This window comes from Schistocerca gregaria, chromosome 2 (genome assembly GCF_023897955.1).
Source record: "Schistocerca gregaria isolate iqSchGreg1 chromosome 2, iqSchGreg1.2, whole genome shotgun sequence".
Classification (NCBI taxonomy): domain Eukaryota; kingdom Metazoa; phylum Arthropoda; class Insecta; order Orthoptera; family Acrididae; genus Schistocerca; species Schistocerca gregaria.
In genome coordinates, this window is record NC_064921.1 from 39,243,482 (window position 1) to 39,270,567 (window position 27,086).

A 27,086-nucleotide genomic window follows, 5' to 3' on the forward strand; every position below is an offset into this window, starting at 1 on the left:
AGGGATAGAGAAACAATTAAAATCGCTCAAAAGAGGAAAGGCCGCTGGACCTGATTATATACCAGTTTGATTTTACACAGAGTACGCGAAGGAACTTGCCTCCCTCCTTGCAGCGGTGTACCATAGGTCTCTAGAAAAGCGAAGCGTTCCAAAGCATTGGAAAAGGGCACAGGTCATCTCCGTTTTCAAGCAGGGATGTCGAACAGATGTGCAGAACTATAGACCTTTATCTCTAACGTCGATCAGTTGTAGAATTTTGTAACATGTATTATGTTCGAGTATAATGACTTTTCTGGAGACTAGAAATCTACTCTTTAGGAATCAGCATGGGTTTTGAAAAAGATGATCGTGTGAAACCCAGCTCGCGCTATTCGTCCACGAGACTCAGAGGGCCATAGACACAGGTTCACAGGTAGATGCCGTGTTTCTTGACTTCCGCAAGGCATTTGACACAGTTCCCCACAGTCGTTTAATGAACAAAGTAAGAACATACGGACTATCAGACCAATTGTGTGATTGAATTGAGGAGTTCCTAGATAACAGAAAGCAGCATGTCATTCTCAATGGAGAGAAGTCTTTCGAAGTAAGAGGTGTGCCGCAGGGGAGTGTCATAGGACCGTTACTATTCACAATATACATAAATGACCTGGTGGATGACATCGGAAGTTAACTGAAGCTTTTTGCAGATGATGCTGTGGTGTATCGAGAGTTTGCAACAATGAAAAATTGTACTGAAATGCAGGAGCATCTGCAGCGAATTGACCCATGGTGCAGGGAATGGCAATTGAATCTCAATGTAGACAAGTGTAATGTGCTGCGAATACATAGAAAGATAGATCCCTTATCATTTAGCTATAAAATAGCAGGTCAGCAACTGGAAGCAGTTAACTCCATAAATTATCTGGGAGTATGCATTAGGAGTGATTTAAAATGGAATGATCATATAAAGTTGATCGTTGGTAAAGCAGATGCCAGACTGAGATTCATTGGAAGAATCCTAAGGAAATCCGAAAACAAAGGAAGTAGTTTACAGTACATTTGTTCGCCCACTGCTTGAATACTGCTCAACAGTGTGGGATCCATACCAGATAGGGTTGATAGAAGAGAGAGAGAAGATCCAACGGAGAGCAGCGCGCTTCGTTACAGGATCATTTAGTAATCGCGAAAGCGTTACGGAGATGATGGATAAACTCCAGTGGAAGACTCTGCTGGAGAGACGCTCAGTAGCTCGGTACGGGCTTTTGTTGCTCCCTCCTACGTATATCTTACGAAGAGAGCGTGAGGATCAAATCAGAGAGATTAGAGCCCACACAGAAGCATACCGACAATCCTTCTTTCCATGAACAATACGAGACTGGAAAAGAAGGGAGAACCGATAGAGGTACTCAGGTACACACCGTCAGGTGGCTTGCAGAGTATGGATGTAGATGTAGATACAAAAGGCAAATACTGGGAAGCCTGATTGTAACCGATGTACAATGAGACAGAGGTAAAATCAAGGAGAAGTAGGACTGGAGTGAGGAGGAGGTCAGGTGGGCAAACCGCTCTGCTCAGAATGCACTTGGAGACTCTGCAGCCCACCAGCAGCATCTCACCATCTGTTACCCCAAGAAAATGACCAGCACAGAGAAGATCATAAAATTTTAGAAAAATTTAAAAAATCGCAAATATAAAAGAATAAAGAGAATAAAATGTGGGAAGAGTAGAGGCCAAGCCAGACCACAGAGCAATGGCCGGCTGGAGACATCTGTGCCAGAGCGTGCAAGCAGTGCCCCTCCAAAACATTGGATGGTCAATGAGGCCAAAGTGCCCCACCTCCTTCATGGGTGAAACATGAAACCAGGTCAGCTGCTTTGGTGTTATCCACTAGCACCAGAGGTAGTGCATCAGGAAGATTTCGAGTTTGCTGCAAAGCGTCCAAATTTGGGCAGTCTAGTAGAAAGTGGGCCACCATTAGGCAGGTGCCACTTCGGCAATAAGGTGTGCCCTCAGGTCCCTATGAGAAGTTTGAGGGAAGACTGCCATGTGGTTGTGACCTCCTTTAACAGCCTCAGCTTTTTGTTGCGAAGTCCTGGGGTACCATTCCCAGTTCCACGCCTCCAACAACTGACGGTGTAGAGTCGACTGAAGGTAAAGTTTTGGGATCCCGATTTCTAAAATCGGCACTACGGTAGCCAATTTTGCCAAGAGTTCAGCACGTTCATTCCCTGAGAACCCGACATGTCCAGAGGTCCAAACAAAGACGACAGGCCATCCAGCTTGGAGGTCTGGAAGAAGATCCTGGATAGTCACGATTAGTGGGTGATGAGGGTAACCATGGTCTATAGACGGTAGTCTAGTCAGGTAGTCATTGCAGATTAGAAGCATCTTGATAGTGCAAGGATTACAGTAAAGATGCTGTTACATCCATTCAGCAGGGAGCGTAGTTCACTGCACCATGTGTGTGTGTGTGTGTGTGTGTGTGTGTGTGTGTGTGTGTGTGTAAAACTGGTTAATCCATTGGCTTCTGAGCCTGATGTGTAACAGGGGTTATTTGTTTGGTTGTGTCTTTTATAAACATTTTATGTAGTGTGAAAAACATATTGTGCATGCCCCAATCTGAGACCTTGGTAGACGGTGCATATAGAGCGATGTGACACAGCAGGGGCAAACTGTGGCATGGTGAGTGCAACAGAACTTGCTAGACGTGGACATTTATGCCATTGTGACACCCCTTGAAGGTGTCATGAATGCCCTAGAGTAATGAAATGGACACTGTAAATCTTAGATCTAAAGCTGAGTTCTATGTGGTCAGACATATTGAATGATGTATTTGACGTTATGAGTTATTGGTAACTGGATCTGTCTTCACAATTGATGCAAACAGCTGAAAGATTACAGTAGATTATCCTTGAAGACCTGTTCATCATTCTGCAGTGGGAAATAACCTCAATCAGTGTCAGAAAATAATGCAGAAAAGAAAATAGAGTTATCTCAACTTCCCTAGCAGGTTTTGTCATTAATATAAAACCCGCTGCTTCTTCCAAGGATGAAAATAGCAATTTCAGTCCTTACTTGGTATGCCTTGTGTAATTTTTAATAAGTCATTGAGCCGTATGTGTTAGCTTGGATAATATTAAATACAAAATAAATGATCTAGAGAAAAAGATATGAACATGGGAATAACGTTATCTAAGCTAACACAGGTGTGCGTGTGTGTGGGGAGGGGGGTTACAATGCCAGAAGTAAAAAAAAAAACCTTCCCATCAGGATGTGAGAAGTCAAATTTAGGTACTGTGCAGACAGATTTTATACGGTGAAGTGTACTCTGCTTTAGGTGAACTGAGAGAGTTGAAATGGGTAGGCAGACCTATAGGGAGGCTGTCCTACACATAAGGTGAGATGCACTGAAGAAAGTAATGGCCTGTACCATATTTACTATAGACGAGTCTGGGGACAGGGACACTTTCGTCTGAAAGAACGAATGGTTGCACACTATCTGCCCGTAGAAAAGGATGAACTCAATTGTTAAGTTGGAAAAGGCATGTTGAGTGACAATTGGTGACCTTATCAAAAGGGGTATCCTTACTAGTTTGGCACAAAAAAATTTACCCTGGAACAAACGAGTCACACCTGCTTCATGGTGGCCAGCTACCTGGCCAAGAAAGGGATCCCAACAATTCCCCAGACCCCCTACAGTTCAGTTGTGCACCCGCAAGACTTCTTTTGGTTTCACAAACTAAAAACTTCCCTGAAAGGACGCCGTCATGGGACCCTGGAGGAGGCCCAAGCCGCCACGACGAGGGCTTTGAAGGCCATCCCGGATCAAGTGTTCGAGGCAGCATTTGAAGTGTGGAAAGCTCGCATGCAGCAGGTTGTTGACTCTCAAGGATCATACATTCAAGAGTACTAAGTGGTTGTAGCAATACCTACAATAAATTTTGATTCACAGGCTCAGTCTCATTACTTTTTATACAAACCCTGTAAGCTAGAATCACAACTGTAACAATCTAACATGAATGCCTTGGTATGGTCACTTACTAGAGACATATTCTGTCCTAAATAAATAATCATGCACGAACATTTGAAGGAAATATTCTATACGTTTATAAATATTTACTAAGGAAAAATGAAATGGGTAACAAGCTGTAATATGATATCAAATAAGTGACATTTAATTGTAAAGACAGCATTCAAGGAGTTTTACATGATCTCTTTCGTCTCAGTGGATGAACCTGTACTGTATATTGGGTTATTCGTGAGAATGACATATGTTCCACTTAAGACGCTCATGATGGTGAAATTTGGAGTGTCTTTTAGAAACATTTAAGCAGTATGACAAATATACTATGCAGTGATGTAACACAGCAGAGGCAAAGGATGGCATGGTGAGTGGAGAAGCACTAGCTAGACGTGGACATTTATGCCTTTGTGATGAGCGTTCAAGGTGTCATGAACACCCTGGAGAAAACAGACATACTATTGCATAAATGCTCAAGACAAATGAAGACTGTAAATCTTAGATTGTAAGTTGAGTTAGGTGTGATCAGACATACCGAATAATGTATTTGAAGTAATGAATTATTGAAAATTGGATCTGTCTTCACAATTAATGTAAATAGTTGAAGGAATACGGCAGAATCTCATTGAAGAGTTGTTTGTCATTCAGTAGCTGGAAATAGTGAGACATATTCCTACAGCATCACCCTGCCTGGAGTCAAAGTCGAGAAGAATAAGTTCGCTCATGACATGAGAACAAAACATAAAGGCAATCATATTTGAGGAAGAACAGTAAACGGTAACTTAGACCACATCAAACTAACAAGTCTGCCACATATAATTCCCTACTCATGGTTTTACAGTTAAGTCTCCACACACACACACACACACACACACACACACACACACACATATTCTCCACACACACACACACACACACACACACACACACACACACATATTCGGAATCTGGAAATGCATCATGAAGGGCCAGGAACAGGTGGCGAAACTCCATGGGGTTAACTAAATCTTTTGGTCCAAAGGATAAATCAAGACAGATATGAGGCTGGGGTACATGCCATGGGGGCATAAGGAATTGCTCTCTGACAAGAGGTGACAGTCAGGGAAGTTGGAGTCCAGAACACACACACTGTAGTCGAACTGCAATTGTGACCCTAATTCTCCATCTCTGTTGTGGGAGCTGGATCTCCCTACTAGGAAAAAGGATACTGTAGTTTGGATGCCTAGGAGATGCAAACGTGCGAAGCATTATTGAGTAGCTGTTATTGGCACCTGATCCTTAGTGGCGGGACCCAGCCTCCACGAGGAGGATGTTCACAGGTCTAGTTTGAAAGGCTCCTCTTGCAAATCAGACATCACCGTTTGTGTATTGTGTGCAGTGACCGCAATGCTGAGGGTGATGCTGAACCACATGCTAGAGTCCCATTATCGAGACAGGACAGAATGGGCTTAGCAAAGCTGTGGAGAGGTAGTGCAGTCTGCATCCTAGATGGTGTTACTGAGGCAGTGACATGTATTGTGTATTAAGGTGTAGCCAGCACCTTTACTTAAGGTAGCGAAGTTGTGGAAGGTGTGTCAGTGGGGCATCGATGGCCAGTGCGATGAGTCTCCGCCACATTGAGTAACTGGTCGTTAAGGTAAATTTCTGGTTGTGGATGAAGAGTGTAACAGCATGACACGAGTCTTGGTAATCGAATACAGGAAATGAGGGACCTTGACAGCACATTCTGAATGGTGCCCTGCAGTCGGCGTGTTGAGCAGCACCCACACGAGAGGAACAATAGCAAAAGCAAAAATCCTAGGTGTACAAGAAGGGTGATACTGGAGACCCCACAGCTACAGCTGCTGTTGGACTGTTGATGGCCACTTAAAAAAAGAGGTACACTTAATACAGAGCTTTGCGGGATCCCATTCTCTTTGATATGGGAGGTACTGTGGAAAGCACCAACATGAACCCAAAAAGTACGGTATAACAAGAAGCTCTACACAAAAATCGAAAGCGGGGACCCAGAGACCCTACTAATATAAGGTAATGAAAATGTGATGCCACAAACCTTTTGTAGGTCAAAGAAGACAGCAATATGGTATTAATGTCGGTCAGAAGCTATCCATATGGCAGACTCCAGGCAACCAAATTATCAGCAGTGGAATCATCTTGAAAAAACTGCCTACTGGGCAGACACAGAGGGCCCCGAAATTCAAGGAGCCAACACAGCCGGTCGCACACTATGCATTCGAGAAACTTACACAGAATAATGGTGAGAGTAATTGGGAGATAGCTTTCCATCACTAGCGGATGCTTATCAATTTAACTACCTGGACTTATCCATTTAACTACCTGGACGATGATAGTTTCTTGCCAGTGAAGGCAACTCATGCTCACTCCAGAGACGATTGAAGATGGTAATAAGATGAACGCTGCAGTCCACTGATAAATGTTTGAGCATTTGTTATGGATGCAGTCTGGGTGTGTGGCTGCATCAGGGGAAAGGGCTATGGCACTGTAGAATTACCATGCACATTCGCCTCCAGGTGGTGCATAGTGAAAGATAAGTGCAATCGCTCCATCTGCTATTTAAGGACACAAAAGGCAGAAGCTTGAGCATTATGCAAGGCAAAATGTTCAGCTATGTTGTCTGGGTCAGTGAAAGCTGCACTATTCAACAAAATACCAAGTACAGCTGCAGAGGACTGATCCATAGAGACATCTGATCTTTGTCCACACCTGGAAGCAGGTGAACATGGCCAAATGGTTGAACAGTACAATTCCCAGCAGTCTTGCTTCCGTTGTTTTATTAAGTGTCACACCCTGGCATGAATTCATTTAAAGGCAATGAGAGGCTCCATCAATGAATGTAGCTTTGGCATTGGGAAGTCCATCTGTGTTTCCTAATGGCCTCAGCGGGGGGGGGGGGGGGGTTTAGTTGAAGAATAGAGGATCGCTACGTCAGCTGCTAATGGAGTGGCCGCTGTTGCACTCTGGAATGTCGTGTCAGTGTCTCCATTTATCAGGGAGACGGGGAGATAAGAATGACAGCAGAGGTGAAAGCATACCAGTCAGCACTGTGGAGTGCCCATCTGGATAGGTCCACAGGAGAAAACACGTGGGCTGCAAATAGAAAGATCAATGGCCGAGTAAGTTCCATGTGCCGCACTGTAGTGGTACATCCCATTCCCTGAATGAGAGGTGTCATGACCTTAATAACGTATGTCAGGGAGGTGTTTTAAATCTTAAGTGTTGACGCTGGAGCTAATGATCCAGTGACCAAACTGAAGTGGGTAACAGTCAGACCTGCTGAAGTGGAGATAGCAATTCCAAGCAGCGAGTGGTGTGGAAGAAAGAGCTCCATGAAATCTAGGACAGAAAAATATCAAAGACAATAAATGTAATTGTTAATTATCAAGTTAAATATCAGATATGTCATGTATGCAGTACAGAGTGGCAGAATACGAGTTGGTAGCTGTCCTCATTAACTATGTATTGAGTTGTAATTTTAAAGATAACAACCTAAGAAGGTGAATTGAATCTCACTTCTTATTTATGTGGTGGAGTGAATGAGAACGAGAAGTTAATTTTCAGATTTCTTTGCAGTCTGTAAGGAGGTGACGTCTGAGCCAAGTTGGAGGAAGAAGGCACACAGATTCAGGACACGGACTACCTGGACCCTCATTAATAATACGTAACAGTGACTCACTATTCTGTAAGCAACATGCATTGCATATAGAAGGAGTGTTCAGGTGGCAACTTATTTAAGTGTTTTGTGCATGAAGTGAAATATAACAAACCACCATGCAGCTCAAACCAACGTGAAACACTTCAGCAGCGAAGCGTGTCAAGGCACCAGTACTGGGGAGATGTAGGTCGAGATCTGCCAATAAGTTTTCAATGTCTTTATCACAGTCAGTGATCGTGGTTTCACCACACAAAGAGCTATGGCCACTGAAGTTGCCCAAGATTAGAAAAAGTGGCAGGATCTTAGAAACCAATGCAGAAGACAATTTGTTCTGAGGCACTCCACCCTAACATAATCAGCACAATTCTAGCCACAAAGGGCATCGGTTCACATTGCTGGAAACCAAGTTTCCTGAAAGACAATACAGAAAGCAGGGGAGGAGCTTAAGAGATGTTTTAACTCAGCCAGTTGGTGTAAAAAACCGCTACAATTCCACTGGAGAATCCCAGCATCACCTGCTGCCACCAGTTGAGATGTTATGATATTAATACTTACAAAATCTGAGAAATGTTGTGTGGTGTGATCTGGAACCTCAGGAGCCACTGGGATCACTGCCCCGACCACAGAAGCAGATCATAGGCCACTGGAATTTCCCACCTCTTATAAGGCTTCTCTTTGTCTTTCTTCTCCTTACATGTTTCGGATGGCTGGAAGGACTTTCCTGAATTAGTCTCAGGAACTGAGAAAGATCATGAAGCCCTATGACCAGCAACCTGTGGCTCCTTCAACCACTGGCTGGTATTCGGTTACAGATCGGTGTAAACCTTGGAAGTGAGTGTCCCGAGCGACCTTTTATTGGCATGGAAGCCTGGAGAACAGTGATACTTCTCTGGCTGGGGTATGGGATTTGGTGTCCCTGGCTGGCGGGAAACTGCTGCTCCCAAACCAAAAGTGACTCAGGGGAAGCAGCAGCAGGAGGACGAGGAGAGAATCCAACAATTAGTGAGTTAGGCATGGTCGAGTGGCTCAAGGATACATAATGGGGGAGAGTACATTGGTACAGAGGGTGACATTGTCATAGCTATAGCACACGATGATGTCAAGCATGCAGGATGTAGATGCTCATACTTTTCCTTGGCCTCTTGGTATGTCAGCGTGACCAGGGTCTTACATTCCTGTATATTTCCTCTCTCTCTCTGTACAGTGCAGCCTGGTAAGCAGAAAGAATAGTGCTCTCCACAGTTGACACATAAAAGGGTGAGGAACACATTTGTATACAACCGTCGTCCACAATCCCTACAGACTGCACTGTTGTCACAGCACGAAGACATGTGCCTGAAGTTTTTTATTTGAAGCACTGCATGGATGGTATAAGGGAAGATAGGGCTGCGGGTCAGGATGGGGGTGAGTGCATAAAGTTTCACATCCAGTCTCTATACCATCACCTTGATCTTTTCAGGCAACAAATCACCCTCAAAGATGTGGCAACCCTACTACCCTTTGACCCACTATGGACACGAAGGAAAAGTTGTATGCCACTGTGCTCCAAGTTGGCATTGCAGAGGGGATCACAATGGAAAATGATGTCTTGAATCATCTTTAGACTGTAATGGAGAGTAATAGTCACTGGAATGTTACCCAGCTTGTCACAGGCAAGCAATTGTTACCCAGCTATTCACAAAGCAAGCAATACCCGTCACTGGGCAGGGGATGCTGTTTTAATCAAAACTGACCCACTCTTCAGTTTGGAGAAGGCTACAACATCCTCTATAGTCTCTACAAAGAATAAAGAGTTTGTGGCCAATAAAGAATCCCCGTGTATCCTTGTAGAAAGTATTCAGGAGAGATATCTCTGACGCAGTGTCCCTATCACAATGGGAACATACTCCTTGGCATACATGGGAGGTTTCAGCTGAGGCATCAATGGTACTATCCCTGCGTTGTCAGGGGACTACTACTGTGCAGGTACTTGACAATCTCCCTAGCCCCTGCCCCCCACAACGAGATGGCTATCATGTTGGGTTTTGTGTGTGCTCCTTTACTGGAAAGGTGTTGAGGTAGAACATGTGTCACATTAGGCAACCTTGCCTGCATGATCCGCAATTCAGAAAATTTGGAAAAGTGATAGCTGATCAAAGGCAACAATGTAGACCATTAACGGAAAGGTGTACAAAGCACTGGAAATGAAATGGAGAACTAGGATCCTAAATCATGTACCAGGTCAAAGCGGAATCTGCACCAGAAAGACCACCCAATGTATAGAGGGGAGAAAAGATTAGTAGAAGTAAAAGCTTGCAGCACAGAAAGGGAACTAGTGCTACAAATGCTGTGGCCCTGTTATAGTGTGTGTGTGTGTGTGTGTGTGGGGGGGGGGGGGGGGGGAGATAACAGGGGAAGATAGCAGGGGGGGGAAGGGGGGATAGTGGGGGAAAAGAGAACGCAGAGAGATACAGAGGGGGAGAGAGTGGGTGGGGAGTGGGGGCAGCAGACTGCTATGGTCATCGGTCCCTTCTTCCAAAAAAACTAAAACCACCCAACAAGAAGAAAAATGAACAACAGGAAAGACGGCATCGACACAGGACAAGAAATACTCAGACAAAGAACAGACAAAACAAAGTAACACCACATAGTGTGTGGTGGTGGTTGGCCGACCATAGGGATATAAAAGGAAAAGCCAACCACTGAGAACACATTAAAAACTCAGTTTAAAATCGTAGGCCAAAGGCCAGAATCAACACAATACAATAAAATGAAACAGAAACACTCAGATGAAACGATAAAAAACCCCTGACCGAATAAAATGTAAAACTAAGTCAGCCATAGCAGAGTCATCTGTTAAAAGCACAGGGAGTGTGTAAGGCAGTGCAAACGACTGCCTGAGCACAGCTAAAAGTGGACAGTCCAATAAAATGTGGACCACTGTCAAAACGGAGTCACAGCGACATAAAGGTAGGTCCTCACGTCGCAATAGATGGCCGTGTGTCAGCCATGTGTGCCCAATGCGCAGCCAGCAGAGGACAACAGACTCCTTGCGAGAGGCCCGCAAGGAGGAGTGCCACACACCGGTAGCCTCCTTGATGGCGCGAAGTTTGTTGCATGAAGGCAGGGCACGCCATTCAGTGTCCCAAAGGTCCAGAATTTTGCTGCGTAGGAATGCTCGCAAATCTGTCTCCGGGAGGCCAATGTCCAGAGATGGTGTACTGGTGGCCTCTTTCGCCAGGCGGTCAATATTCTCATTGCCAGGTATCCCAACATGGCCTGGGGTCCTCACGAAGACCACAGAGCGGCCGCAATGCGCAAGAGTATGCAGGGACTCCTGGATAGCCATTACAAGATGAGAACGAGGGAAACACTGGTTGAGAGCTCGTAAACCGCTCAGGGAATTGCTACAGATAATGAAGGACTCACCTGAGCACGAGTGGATATACGCTAGGGCACGAAAGATGGCAACCAGCTCAGCAGTGTAAACACTGCAGCCAGCCGGCAACAAACGTTGTTGAGAATGGTCCCCTAGAGTTAGTGCATAACCGACATGACCAGCAACCATCGAACCGTCAGTGTAGACAACGCCAGAGCCCTGATACGTGGCCAGGATGGACTAAAAGTGGCGTCGGAAGGCCTCTGGAGGGACTGAGTCCTTTGGGCCCTGTGCCAAATCGAGCCGAAGGCAAGGGCGACGCACACACCACGGGGGTGTACGCAGAGGGGCCCGGAAAGGAGGTGGAACAGGGAAACACCCAAACCCGTAGAGAAGCTGTTTGACACGTACGGCGATCGGACAATCCGACCGGGGCCGACGTTCTGGCAGATGGACGACTGGCTGCGGGAATAGGACATGATAATTTGGATGCCCGGGCAAGCTAAAAACATGGGCAGCATAAGCAGCTAGTAATTGTTGGCATCGTAACCACAGTGGAGGGACACCAGCCTCCACAAGTATGCTGTCCACAGGGCTGGTTCGGAAGGCACCAGTGGCAAGGCGTATCCCGCTGTGGAGGATTGGGTCCAGCACCCGCAACGCAGATGGGGATGTTGAGCCATAAGCCAGACTCCCGTAGTCCAGACGGGACTGGATTAACACCTGGTAAAGCCATAGGAGAGTAGATCGGTCGGCGCCCCACCTGGTGTGGCTCAGGCATCGCATAGCATTTAGATGCCGCCAACACGCCTGTTTAAGCTGCCGAATATGAGGCAGCCAAGTCAACCGGACATCAAAAACCACCCCCAAAAACCTATGTGACTCCACCACTGTAAGAAGCTCGCCATTGAGATAAAGCCGCGGCTCTGGGTGTACAGTGCGTCGTCGGCAGAAATGCATAACGCAGGTCTTGGCTGCCGAAAACTGAAAACCATGCGCTACAGCCCAAGACTGCGCCTTGCGGATTGCGCCCTGTACCTGACATTCAGCAGATGCAATGCCAATAGAGCTGTAGTAAAGGCAGAAGTCGTCAGCATACAGGGAAGTGGAGACAGTATTTCCCACGGCCGCAGCGAGCCCGTTAATAGCTATTAAAAACAGGCAGACACTGAGAACAGAACCCTGTGGCACACCGTTCTCCTGGACTTGGGAGGAACTATATGAGGCTACGACATGCACGCGGAAGGTACGATACGACAGAAAATTGCGGATATAGATCGGCAGAGGGCCCCCAAGACCCCATCCATGAAGTGTAGAAAGGAAGTGATGACGCCAAGTCGTATCATACGCCTTCCGCATGTCGAAAAAGACAGCAACCAGATGCTGACGGCGGGCAAAGGCAGTACGGATGGCCGACTCCAGGCTCACCAGATTGTCGGCGGCGGAGCGGCCTTTACAGAACCCACCCTGAGACGGAGCCAGAAGGCCCCGAGACTCCAGTACCCAATTCAAGCGCTGGCTGACCATCCATTCAAGCAACTTGCAAAGAACGTTGGTGAGGCTAATGGGACAGTAGCTGTCCACCTCCAAAGGGTTCTTCCCTGGTTTCAGAATGGGGACAACAAGACTTTCCCGCCATTGCGACGGAAACTCACCCTCGACCCAAATGCAGTTGTAAAGATCGAGGAGGTGTTGCTGGCAGTCCACTGAAAGGTGTTTCAGCATCTGAGAGTGGATGCTATCTGGCCCAGGAGCGGTATCGGACAAGCGGCGAGGGCACTGCGAAATTCCCACTTACTGAATGGAACATTGTACAATTCAGGATGGTGAGTGCGAAAAGAAAGACTCCGACGTTTTATCCGCTCCTTAATGGAGCGGAAGCCCAAGGGGTAGTTGGCAGAAGCGGAATTCAGAGCAAAGTGCTCTGCCAAGCGGTTTGCAATGACGTCGGAGTCAGTACAAACTGCTCCATTCAGTGAGAGCGCAGGGACACTGACAGGGGTCCGATAGCCATATAGGCGGCGAATTTGGCCCAGACCTGCGATGGAGTGACATGGAGACCAATGGTGGACACATACCGCTCCCAGCACTCCTGCTTGCGTTGGCGGATAATGCGGTGGGCTCACACAAGCAGCCGTTTGAAGGCGATAAGGTGGTTGATTGAGGGATGTCGCTTGTGACACTGGAGCGCCCTTCGGCGAGCTTTAATCGCTTCAGCTTTAATCGCTTCAGCGATCTCAGGCGACCACCAAGACACCGTCCGCCTCCGAGGGGACCCAGAAGAACCGGCAATGGCAGATTCGGCGGCAGTAACGATGCCGGTGGTGACCGATTGAACCACTGCATCAATGGCATCGTTAGAGAGAGGCTCAATAGTGGCAGTGGCAGTGGAACAAGTCCCAGTCAGCCTGATTCATAGCCCATCTGCTAGGGCGCCCAGAAGACTGATGCTGTGGCAGTGACAGAAAGATCGGAAAGTGGTCACTACCACACAGGTCGTCATGCACTCTCCATTGGACAGACGGTAAGAGGCTAGGGCTACAGATGGAAAGGTCAATGGCGGAGTATGTGCCATGCGCCACACTGAAGTGTGTGAAGGCACCATCATTTAAGACCGAGAGATCGAGCTGCGCCAATAAATGCTCAACGATGGCACCTCGACGTGTTGCCACTGACCCACCCTACAGATGGTTATGGGTGTTAAAGTCGCCCAGTAACAGGAAAGGTGGCGGCAATTGAACTATCAGAGCAGCCAGGACATGCTGCGCGACATCACCATCCGGTGGAAGGTAAAGACTGCAGACGGTAACAGCCTGTGGCGTCCACACCCGAACAGCGACAGCCTCTAAAGGTGTGTGGAGAGGGACAGACTCGCTGTGCAGAGAGTTCAGGACATAGATGCAGACGCCACCAGACACCCTTCCATAAGTTGCCTGGTTCTTATAACAACACCGATAGCCACGGAGGGCGGGGGTTCGCATTGCCGGAAACCAAGTTTCCTGCAGAGCAATGCAGAGGAAAGGGTGAAGGCTGATAAGTTGGCGGAGCTCAGCTAGATGGTGGAAGAAACTGCTGCAGTTCCACTGGAGGATGGTGTTGTCCAAGGCTGAGAAAGGTGTGACGGGACTGGGAAGGGAGATTACGCCACTGGGTCACCTGCTGCCTCCGATGGAGCACTCGTGCAAATGCTATCCATTGCGTCTGAGGGACTGGCGAAATCGAGGCCCTCAGCGGACGCAAGAATCTCCACCTCATCCTCAGACAGAGAGCTTGTAGGTAGTGGTGGAGTAGGAGCCATCACAGGTGCCTTGGTCTTACGGGGCTTCAGTGTCGTTTTGTTTCACTGATACTTTGGTTGCCGTTGCTGATAGGGCTTATTGGAGTCAGTCTCCGGAACCGAAGATGATCGCGAAGCCAGACGACCAGCGGCCTGTGGCTTCTTCAGCCACTGGTTGGTGTCTGCTGTGCCGCTGGAGGAACCTGGGAAGGGAGTGACCCAAGGGATCCCTTCTGAGCGAGAGAAGCCGAAAAAGACTTACGCTTCTCCGGCTTTGAAGTGGGGACTGGTGTCCCCGGTGGTTTAGTAAGTGCTGCTCCCGAGGTAGATGGTGTGGGAGCAACAGCAAGAGAAGGAGCTCCCATCGTCAAGGGGGAGGTGAGGTCCTCTGATGCTGAGAGCTGACTGTCTGTGGTGCAGCTAAATGAGCTGGAGCAGGAGTGACAGTGGAGGCATCAGATGACATCATGCGCACGGCATGTAGCCGTTCAAATTTCCGCTTAGCCTCAGTGTAAGTCAGTCGGTCCAGGGTCTTATATTACATGATTTTGCGTTCTTTCTGTAAGATCCTGCAGTCTGGCAAGCGAGGTGAATGAGGCTCTCCACAGTTGACACAGATGGGAGGTGGAGCAAATGGAGTATCGGGATGAGATGGGCATCTGCAATCTCGACATGTGAGGCTGGAAGTACAGCGGGAAGACATATGGCCAAACTTCCAGCACTTAAAGCACCGCATCGGGGGAGGAATATAGGGCTTGACGTCACAACGATAGACCATCACCTTGACCTTCTCCAGTAATGTATCACCCTCGAAGGCCAAGATTAAGGCACCGGTAGCAACCCCATTGTCCCTCGGACCCCGATGAAAGCGCCGGACGAAATGAACACCTCTACGCTCTAAGTTGGCGCGCAGCTCGTCATCAGACTGCAGAAGTAGGTCCCTATGGAAAATAACACGCTGGACCATATTTAAACTCTTATGTGGTGTGATGGTAACGTTAACATCTCCCAACTTGTCACAAGCAAGCGACCTGCGTGACTGGGCGGAGGATGCTGTTTTTATCAAAACTGACCCAGAGCGCATTTTAGACAAGCCCTCCACCTCCCCAAACTTGTCCTCCAAATGCTCTATAAAGAACTGAGGCTTCATGGATACAAAGGATTCCCCATCAGCTCTGGTACAGACGAGATACCTGCGCGAATACATGTCACTATCACTCATTGCCTTTCGTTCCTCCCATGGTGTGGCCAGGGATGGGAACGATTTGGGGTCATAAACGTTAGCTTTAAAATGAGCCCTTGAACTCTTAGAGACTGCTGGTGGCTGGCCACCAGCAAGAGATGATGTACCACGCTTCATTGCAGGACATCCGCCCTGATGCCACCTACTCCGACCAAGGGCCCTCCCCATGGGCGCCGCCACCTAGCCACAGCAAGAGCCACCTGACAGGATGGCCATTGCCGGGAGTCCTGATGCCCCAGGGAGATGGGCATCTACTCCTTGGCATACATGGGGAGTAAACGGCGCAAACATCAGTAGAGTGATCCCTGTGTTGTCAGGGGGCTACAACCAACAGGGTACATGGTGGCCCCACCACAACGGACTGGCTACCGTGCTGGATCTTAGGTGCAAAAATGTGTAAGGTCGTCGTTGCAGCAGAAAGCAACACTGCACAGTGCAGCGTGGTAATCGCACCCAGGGGCGTATCCTCGCCCAAGAGACGGAAAACGAGCGGGACACCATTGCAACGACGAGAAAACCGGCTAAAGGTATCAATGCACAACAGATACAGTGCACCATGTAAGGCGCCCTTCCCCAATTGGCTCGCTCTGCGGAACAATTTAGAAAGATGGAGGTCAAACCCGAGAGGGGACCATCACATAAGGCCGAAAAGGTTGAGACTCCTTTTAGTCGCCTCTTACGACAGGCAGGAATGCCGCGGGCCTGTTCTTACCCCCGAACCCGCAGGGGGGGGGATGTGAGGGGGAGAGAGTGGGGGGAGGAGGGAGCAGTCGGGGGAGTGGAGTAGGGATGTGAGGGGGAGAGTGAGATAGAGGGGGGGGATGAGAGAGAGAGGGAGAGGGAGAGGGAGAGAGAGAGAGAGAGAGAGAGAGAGAGAGAGAGAGAGAGAGAGAGAAGGGGAGATTCATGGATTATTTATCCTGGCTATGTTTTACATTTCTGTTTGTTGATGTCTCAGTGTCGAAAGTAATCAGTGAGTTACAGCTTATATTGATTTGGCCATCTAATTACTTTCTTTTTATTGCAAGGTCTCTTTGTATATGAAAGTTTTCCTGTCATGTCAGAACCCATTCTACCTTTGCTGAATGCCTTATAAAATGTGGGCCTCAACCATCAAACATGGAACTGGATATGAAAATTATCAGAGTGAAAAATTACAGTAACAAACTTCTGACATTACAAGGAAACTTTCATATACTAAGAGCCGTCATCATAAAAAGAAAGTAATCACTGAGCAAATCAACATAAGCAGTAACTCACTGATCATATTGAGCACTAAGATAATAACAAACAGAAGCATAACCTGAATAAATAATTAATGAATATCTCCCCCCTCCCCCCCCCCCTCTCTCTCACACACACACACACACACACACACACACACACACACACACACACACACACACACACACACACTAATTGAAAAAATATCACACCACACATACAAAGCATAAAAGATAAACACACAGCGGCAGACGGCAACACTACACACTGTAAACCCACACATGTTGAACACACAATGAAAAGTGCACGTGAAGTTTTGTAATAAATGCGTGTGAAAAAACACCAGAAATTAATTGTCTTTCATATGGGGACTGAATGAACATAACTTACAGGTTACACACATGGAGTAGCAACATTGGAAATCATAACAAAATACAATATTTTAAACTGAAGCTATTTGTGCTGTAAAAGTGGTTTCTAATCCAAAAAACATGATAAATGTAACATAGTACCATATTTGTAACTACTACATAATGCATTTACTACATATATAAAAAGAAACGTGCTGCAGCACACTGAAGATGCTTCACAAATAAAAGAAGCAAAACTCATATGGCAAAAAATAAACTGTCCTTCACTTAGATACAAAGATGGAACATACCTCCATGAACTAGATGAATTGTTTTAAAATCTGAAACGCAAGCACCGATTGCATTATACTCTGCACCGTTCACTTGACTAACTCTCTTTGCATCTAAATGAGCTTTAAAAATTTGCTCCTTCACCAACTGTCTTCTTTTTAAATACCAATCTTTTCTTGACTGGAATTACAGCAGATGGTAGTTCAATCACTTTCCAAACATCATTATTATTCAAAGAGTTAATTTCTACATTCATTGCAAATATTCATTCCACTCTTTCATAAGAAAGAACTGTTTCATAATAAGATAACGGTTCGTCATTGTTCCTCCTCCTCAACATTTGTTTGTGCTTCTTTAGTATATAAGCCTCCCCTTCGGAAGGAAGGATCATTGGATGACATTTGCTTAAACTCATTTTTTTCCTTCTATTATATCTTTTCTTGGCCTGCATCAATTTTGTGAAGTTTGAGAATGTTCCATGAGTTACTGATTAACTTAATTTTCATCTGTTGAAACAATCAAATCCCTCTTCAGTGTTAGAACTACTCTTTTACTTTTTCTTTCATTCTTAATTCTTGGCAATGGTAATGCTCTTTCATTGTAGAGTTCAATAAATTTTCACTTGTCTCTGTTTTCAGCTGAGCATTTGCCATTCAAAAATTCTATGAATATACAGTCCCTAGATTCCACAACCTGTTTCGTTTCTGGCATCCAGATTCTGTATCCACAGACATATACAGTATCCCATAAGAATACCTTTTTCTGTCCTTGTGGATAATTTAGAACAATGACACTGTTTGGATACGTAAACATCCTATCGCGTGTAAATGTTGCGCAAATGGCTTAAAGTGCACAATCATATGTCCAGATTCGGATGTAAATTTTCTTTCCAAATACAGAGGTGACTCATCTTTGATGTAAAACCCCAGCTACTTCCATTACCTAGCTACAAAGAGCATCCTATTTGTTACACACAAAAATAAATCTGATCCTCTGCCAGGTGTTGATTACCTGCAGTCATGTTCAGAAATGAGGAAGTATCCTCCCTACTTATTCTTCTCAGCCCTGACAAATAAATACCTCTCTCCTTAAGCAACTTATGATATACTGATATTATGAGAAGGAAAGCTGCTACTCACCATATGGCGGAGATGCCGAGTCACAGACAGGCGCAACAAAAAGACTTTCACAATTAAAGCTTTTGGCCATTAAGGCCTTCGTCAAAACACACACACACACACACACACACACACACACACACACACTAACGCAACTCACACAAACGACAGCAGACTCAGGCAACTGAAATCACACTGCGAACAGCAGAACCAGTGCATGATGAGACTGATGACTGTTTGGGAATAAGGAGGAGGCTGGGGGGGGGGGGGGGGGGGTAGGGATAGTGTAGTGGGGGTGGCGGACAGTGAAGTGCTGCAGGTTAGACGGGGGAGGGGGTAGGACAGAGGTGGGGAGGGGGGAGAAGTAGTGGAAAAGGAGAGAAATAAAAAGACTGGGTGTGGTGGTGAAATGACAGCTGTGCAGTGCTGGAAAGTAAACAGGGAAGGGGCTGGACGGGTGAGGACAGTGATTAATGAAGGTTGAGGCCATGAGGATTACGGGAATGTAGGATATATGACAGGGAAATTTCCCACCTGCGCAATTCAGAAAAGCTGGTGTCTGTGGGAAGGATCCATATGCCACAGGCTGTGAAGCAGTGATTGAAATGAAGGATATCATGTTTGACAGGTTTGGTGGACAGCGGAATACCACTGTGGGAGAGATGGAAAGCATAGTGGGGCAGGACATTTCTCATTTCAGGGCACAGCGAGAGGTAGTCTAAACACTGGCGCAGAATGCAATTCAATTGCTCCAGTCCTGGGTGGTACTGAGCTACAAGAGGAATGCTCCTCTGTGGATAGATGGTGGGACTTGGGAGGTGGTGGGAGACTGGAAAGATAAGACTACTGTGCCTTATTGTGCAGTCGCGCGTGTGTGTGTGTGTGTGTGTGTGTGTGTGTGTGTGTGTGTGTGTGTGTGTGTGTGTGTGTTTTCTGTTGATGAAGGCCTTAATGGCCGGAAGCTTTAATTGTGAGTGTCTTCTTGTTCTGCTTGTCCCACATACTGACTCACTCACCGTACTCAGGTAAACATAAGGCTTCTTGTGGCAGTAATGTGTCACAATACTGCACAGATTTCTATAAGATCATGAACACAAACCAAAATATAGTTCACCAATATAAAAGCTGCCAGCAAATTATGCACAGTTAACCAGCTTTATGCAGAAGGTCCATTCACCTCAGCAACAGTTTCACAATCTGTGCCCACTGGGTCAAGACCCCCCCCCCCCCCCCCCCCCTCTCTCTCTCTCTCTCTCTCTCTCTCAACACTAACTTTTCTGAACTGCTTAGATAATAAACTTCCCTCTGCTGAACACGTCCATGAGTCTTACAACATCGATAACTTCAATCTCTGCTAATCCTTGCCTTCCAGTATTCTATGTCATTTGCTCTTGTCCCTGCCACTGGAAAAGAATACGAAAAAAAGCACCACATTCCTAACATTGAATATGTCTAACACTCGACTTGACACCTGTGACTCGTCCAGTAAGTGCAAAGTCATTTTCTACTGTTTGTAACTGCAGTTCCAGTTTGTCTCCTTAATGTGCTTTTCTATTGCCATTCTTTCCTACTTGATCTTCCTTTCTTTTCTTTAGAAATAACAAAATAAATAAATAAAAGTCCTCTTACATCATGCTCCAAAAATGTGTGATGTCTACCTGTTCCCTACCTCACATACATTTTTTGCTTATGTTCCACTTGCCATAAAGTTATTGTATCACACGTTCTTTTTAGTTCATAGAAAAGTGTTATTTGCTTTTGTTTTTCCATACTAGGGACTATTATTATAAAAATTCATTATATTAACAAGTATGAAGCTTAATACTTAATGTATTACTAACCTCTAGATACATGTTTCCATGCAGCTCTGACAAGGCACGTTTTGGGAGACCGCTTCGCAAATGCAAGCCATCACAGTTTTGGGACACAACATATTTCAAAATACCTACACGATGCAGTTCAAATAGTGCCATATGAGCTAGTGTTGGTTCTGCCTTTGTCAAGTCATGGTGGCTAATGAGAAGAAAAAAAAACATAAGTATACAGGTACATTAAACTTCAATAAACACAGTAATTCTACTGTATGATGAATTATTTTATTAGTCTCTCTCTCTCTCTCTCTCTCTCTCTCTCTCTCTCTCTCTCTCACACACACACACACACACACACACACACACACACACACACCTGATAACGTAACATACATAAAAATTAATATACTCAACAAACAGGATATTTTTTAATTATTTTCATTCGTAACATTTCTGAGGGAAAACAACGCTTCACAAACACAACCCACAAACAGAAGTTAATTTCCTTCATCATAATCTATGTTTTTCAAAACTACAGTTGCGTATGTCATTAATGAAACACACAGCACCAGCTACTTTTCCCACGTGTTCCAGAAAAAATGTACCTGGTACAATATTTCAATACGTGAATTACTATGACATCAGTACAGCATAAAATAAAATGTTGAATCGTTAGAGCTGTAATGAGAAATACAATTACCTTCCTCCCAAATATTACATAAAGTAGCTCAATCACATCAGCAAATTTTTCCTTTAGAGGCCTACACACAACTACAAGAGGAAATGAACCAGTCAGTCATGACTGGAAGACAGCGAGGTGGATGTTTATCAATTGTGTAAAACATTGACCTAATAGAACTACAGTCTAGGAATTCTGATGGTTCAGGTCTTCAATCATTTTACTCCTGTGAGAATTTGGACATGCTGACAGACATTACATTTGTTGGATATTTCAACTCATCCTTGAGTTAATTACTGAACATAGCGATCCAAATCAACGTGCCCACATCTCCGACTAGTTATCTTCTTGCGCAGGAGTAGCCAAGGTCTGTGTGGCCTCCAATAGATATGCTGGCGCCTACTTATTCGTCAAATGGATGGCCGATGCAATGCTCTTCAATTTGAGAGATCATAAAAACTCAAAATCTGATGCCTAGAGAAAACAGAACCTTCTTAAGAATAGTGATTCTAACTGCCCTTTGATCAAGTTCACAAGGTTTAATAAACTGCAAAGACTTTTCTGTCATGTTATGCTGGCTAATGTCATATGTATTACAACCGTGTCATGCAAAAGGCACTTCTCTGCAGAGTGCCAGAGTGATAGGGAAGCACAGAGGGGATCAGGTTTGTATTAAGCATGGCAGTACAGACTGGGCAAACGAAGTCCAGGTTGTCAGACAGTGTTTCTGTGGACAACAATCAGGTTCATTTGCCTACGGCACATCGCATTATACGTTCAAATCTATGAGCAGAATAATAAATTTGAAAACCAATTTTGACTGTCTACATGAGATTCATGCTGATTATGTGCATCTGCTGGTCCACAGTTGTCGCATCACATCAGAAGGCAAGGACAGCTGACATAGCTTTGTACAATTTTCCTCAAAAAGGCGATTGTTTAACAGTAAGGCCATCGAAACTGGTTACTAGCATTACAGCATAAATTAACTCATTTGACATTACTGAGAGAGAGTGTATTTATGGTCCATAGAACAAAAAAGCAATTCTTTGAGTTACTCGAGGGAATGCTGCCCCATAACGTTGAAAACCAGCAACGTCTCGATAGGTAACCCTCACTGTCATTTTAAGACATTTTACATTTTGTGCCTCGAAAGTGACACGAGGTTACCTGTTGAAATATTGGCGTTTTCTGTGAATTCACCCAGCTGCATTACTAGAGTGTAGTACACATGTTGGAAAGGCCTAAATTTCACAGCTATCTACCTAACTAGCAAATTAGCTGCTTCCCTTTGGGCAATCTGTTAAAAATTACAGTCATGTCACTCAGAACAAGTGAATGTCTGCACACATCTTAGGGTACAAAATACCAGCCAATAGAGGCTGAAGTCTCATACACTATTTACACGACTAATATGGTGACAAACAAAACAGTTTTTAAACCAAGAGCATTTAAAATCAACAACTGTTGTTACCTTACTTTGGAACAAAGTCTACATCGTAATACCATTGTCACTGCTATTTGAATCTGTCTCCAAAGTACGTGATTGCAAATTTATGATTATAGGTTCAAGGCTCACCCCACAATCAAAGTCCTCTTCCTTAAAGCTTTTCAACGGGCTACATGGAATCTGCCCACACTGAAGGGGAGATGATGTCTATTGTTTTGTGTTCAAGCATCTGTTATCTTGAATGTTTTGTTCTTTACCATCATATACCTTTTAACCTGCACCCAAATTAATTAAATCAGATTATACTGGCAGTGGTACGGTGGCCAACTCAAAATTGTATGACACCATTCAAGTGCTAGTAAATCAGGTGCATATGCATTGTTGAGTGACTTGTATAAATTAATGAGCTACAGGAGTTCAGCATGAGCCCAATTGTATAATAGAACAGAATGTTTTGAATTTTAAGCCAGAGCACAGTAGCCACTTTTCTTTTGTTTGGCTTAGTATTCTCTCTGTAAGAGCTGGTGCTGTCCACTACAATTACCGTCGACTATGGTTCACGTATGGCATGAATTGCTCAGTGAAACACTTCTTGAAACTGACAGCGTTCATTTCCGATGGCAATCACTGCCATTTTTCTTGACTAAATACTTGCTTTCTCTCCGGGACAAAACCGGGGCAAAAGCCATTGAGCAAAGTTATTATTTGGGACTTTTTCCTATGAGAAATTCAAAATTGCTAGTAAGATCACTCTTTTCCAGCAGTTTTCCTAGAGTAATTGTGATTCACAAATGTTTGATTAAGATAATTTATAGTGAATCTCTCACAAAGTCTCAAGCAACTGGAAAAAAGCACAGGTGACTTCTGTATATGAAGGGTAAAGGAATGGACCTGTAAAATTACAGACCAACACCCTTAACACTGGTTTACTGAAGAGCTCTTGAGTATATTCTGAGTGTGAATATAATAAATTTTCTCAAGACCGAGAAGCTTTTGTCCATGAATCAGCATGGTTTTAGAAAGCAATAATCATGTAAAATTCAGCTTGTTCTTTTCTAACATGATATAAGTGAATTAACAGTTTAGTGAAAGTGAACGGTTCAGATTTCTAAGCATTCAGATAAATAGTAAACTGTTGTGGAAAGCCCACATTCAGGATCTTGTACAAAGACTTAATGCTGCCATTTTTATTATTCGAAGAGTATGTGAAGTAAGTTATAGCTTGATACAAAAATTAGTCTACTTTGCTTATTTTCATTCGTTTAAGTCATATGGTATTATATTTTGGTGTAACTCTTCCCATTCTGAAAGGATATTTTTGGCTCAGAAACGGGTGGTTCAGGCAACAAGTGGTGTAAGTTTGCGAACCTCTTGTCAACGCCTGTTCACTAGTCTGGGTATTTTGACATTAGCCTCTCAATATATATATTTCTTGTTATTTTGACATTAGCCTCTCAATATATATATTTCTTGTTAACAATATCAGCTTATTCCCAAGAATAAGCAGCTTTCACTCAGTTAATACTCGGCAGAAATACAACCTGCATTTGGATCGGACTTCCTTAAATATTGTGCATTATACTGCTGTATCCATTTTCAATAAACTATCACAAGTATTCAAAACTCTTAGCAGTAATCCACGTGCTTCCAAATTGAAACTGAAGAGTGTCCTCATGGATCACACCTTCTATTCTGTTAAGTTCATTGAAAAATTAAGCTGATTCTTATGTTATATCGTTAACTGTGTTTACTTAAAATTATGGCTTGACTTTTTTTGGGTCGATAAACATTTTATTTTTATCTGTTATTACTTTTATGTTGTAATTTCATGTACTGACACATTCCGTGACTTAGGAGATTTGATCCTCAATTTGGTCCTACATAACTTGACGTGTAAATAAAAATAATAAAAAACTATGGATGAAGGGCAACAGGCAGATTCCACATTCCTATATTTCCGAAAAGCATTTGACATGATGCCCAACGTCAAGACTGTTAATGAAGGTATGAGCATACTGAATAGCTCACATGATATATGAGTGGCTGGCGGACTCCAACCCATGAAGTTGTCTTCAATGGACATATTGGAGATCAGAGACAAGGGTACCATTATGAGTGCCTGAGGGAAGTGTGATAGGACCACTATTATTTTCTATATATATGAATGATCTGGAGGACAGAATGATCAGCAGTCTGTGGCTGATTGCTGATGATGCTGTGGTGTATGAGAAGGTGTCCAAGTTGAGTGACTGTAGGACTATACAAGATGACATATACAAAATTTCTAGTTGTTGTGATGAATGACAGGTAGCTCTAAATATAGAAAAATTTAAGTTAATGCAGGTAAGTAGGACAAACAAACCTGTAATGTTAGGATACAGCATTAGTAGTGTCCTGCTTGACACAGTCACATTGTTTAAATATCTGGATGTAACATCGCAAAGTGATATGAGACTGAATGAACATGTGAGCATTGTGATAGGGAAGGGGAATGACTGACTTTGGTTTATTGGGAGAATTTTGTGCAAGTATGTTTCACCTGTAAAATGGATCACACAGGACACTAGTGCAATGTATTCTTGAGTACTGCTCAAGTGTTTGGGATCTGCACTAGGTCAGATTAAAGGAAGACGTCAAAACAATTCAGAGGCAGGCTGCTAGATTTGTTACTGGCAGTTTAAAACATCATGCAAGCATTACTCAGATGTTTTGGAAACTCTAATGGGAATCCCTGGAAAGAAGGTGACACTCTTTTCGAGGAACAATCTGAGAGAACTGTGAGAACCGGCATTTGAAGCTGAATGCAAAATGGTTCTACTGTCACCGAATACATTTGGAGTAAGGACCAAGAAGATAAGATACGAGAAATTTGATCTCATATGGAGGTGCATGGACAGTCTTTTTCCCTATCTGATTGTGAGTAGAACATGAAAGGAAATGACTAATAGTGAAACAGGATACTATCCTCCACACATCATATGGTGGCTTGTGGAGTATGAATGTACACGTCAATGTAGATGTAGATACCACAGTTTTGGATTGGCTCTCACCTGAACACAGTACACATTACTTTTTAGACTGACCCAGATGCTGCAAGCAACCAAAACAATGATCACGGGCAACTTTTGTTCAGAAGCAGATTAACTCACAGATCCAAATCCGGGCTGTTTAAGATTAAGGTGGAAGTGACTGGATTTGGGCTTCCTGAAGTACTGCTTGTATTTTTATTACCATTGAGCATACAGATCCTCATTTGGCTTCTTCTCCTGAATTATTTCGAAAAGCTTAGGTCATATTTAGGTTTAATGGACTATATTTACTGCCTTATCTTGAAGTGTATTGTTGGTATAATGTCTACTTTATGTGTAAACAGTGGATATCATTTTAGGCCTTCACTCTTTGCTTTCTCCAGTTTGGATGAGGAGGCGCATGTCCGCCACTTAATTTCCGAGTCCAGTCTTGTTTCATCTTCACATTATTGATCTACATGAGCAAAACCAATGAAAAATCTGAAACTTTCAAAAAACACCCAACAACAACAACAACAACAACAGAATATCAGCCATGAACTTATATGAAGATGAGAAAACTCTTGTCAGAATTTCAACTGCTGAGCCCTCTATTTGTGGGTGAAGCGATCAATATTCACAAACTGTCAGTCACCTCTGCCTAAAGACTCCAGTGTGAATTATTTGAGACAATCCCTGATGAAATACCAAGACTACACTGTAGGTTTCAGTCTCTGAGTACAAACTAATTTTCATGAATAGTAGCTGTTGCTGTGCATTCCGACAGGAGTTTGCCTTCAAGCATTATTCCATCACTTCAATCTGCTTCGTGCATTAATGTGCATGTTTTGAATGTTTTATACACATTTGTTTATGGCTATATTGTTCTTACAGTATTTGTAATGGTGGCATAAAATAATAGAACCAACAAACTAATGTTCTAATGCTCTGCACTTATAACTTCCTGAAAAGAGTGTGGGACAAAGACAAGATGTGACCATATGGCGCCAACTCAAACGTTACCAACTGACAGCTGCTGAAGTGTGGGATGTCAGACTGATATCAGAATCTTGCAACAGATACCTAGTGAAAATCTTTTAAAAGTGCCAGGGAAGCAACAAAATGTAAAAAAGAAGCAAGTCACCTAGATGACTTTGCTTATAGCCCTCAGTCCACACAATGGTGCCAATGGTTGGTTGGTTGGTTGGTTGGTTTGTTTGTTTAAAAGAGGGGTAAAGAGACCAAACTAACATCTGTCCCTTGTTCCGAATAAGACAATGCCACAAGTGTGACAATAAAACAAAAGAGATTGACAACGCAAAACAGAATGAAAGCAAAAATCACAAGAACGATGAACACAAATAAAACGTAAACCTAAATCAGCTGATGAGGCATTGTCAGATAAAATTAGTGGCAACGAGTCCGGTAACCCAAGATTTCGTCGCTGGGCAATCAGTGTGGGACAGAGCACAGAATATGGGTCACTGTCAACCAGGTGCCGCGCTGACACTCAGGTGGGTCTTCACGGCGCACAAGGTAACTGTGGGTCGCTCGAGCGTGGCCAATGCGGAGCCAGCAGAGGACAACTGATTCCCTGCGAGAGA

General features: G+C 44.3%; 1 protein-coding gene across 3 annotated transcripts in view; it reads right to left on the bottom strand.

Annotated features, from left to right (window-relative positions):
- The window catches only part of LOC126336279 (uncharacterized), a 183,931-nt gene that overhangs the window by 59,922 nt on the left and 96,923 nt on the right, over positions 1–27,086 (bottom strand). For all 3 annotated transcript variants that reach the window (XM_049999795.1, XM_049999796.1, XM_049999797.1), the window contains one exon: positions 20,376–20,547. In XM_049999795.1, the coding sequence (XP_049855752.1) occupies positions 20,376–20,547 (172 nt within the window). The remainder of the gene's footprint in view (positions 1–20,375; positions 20,548–27,086) is intronic.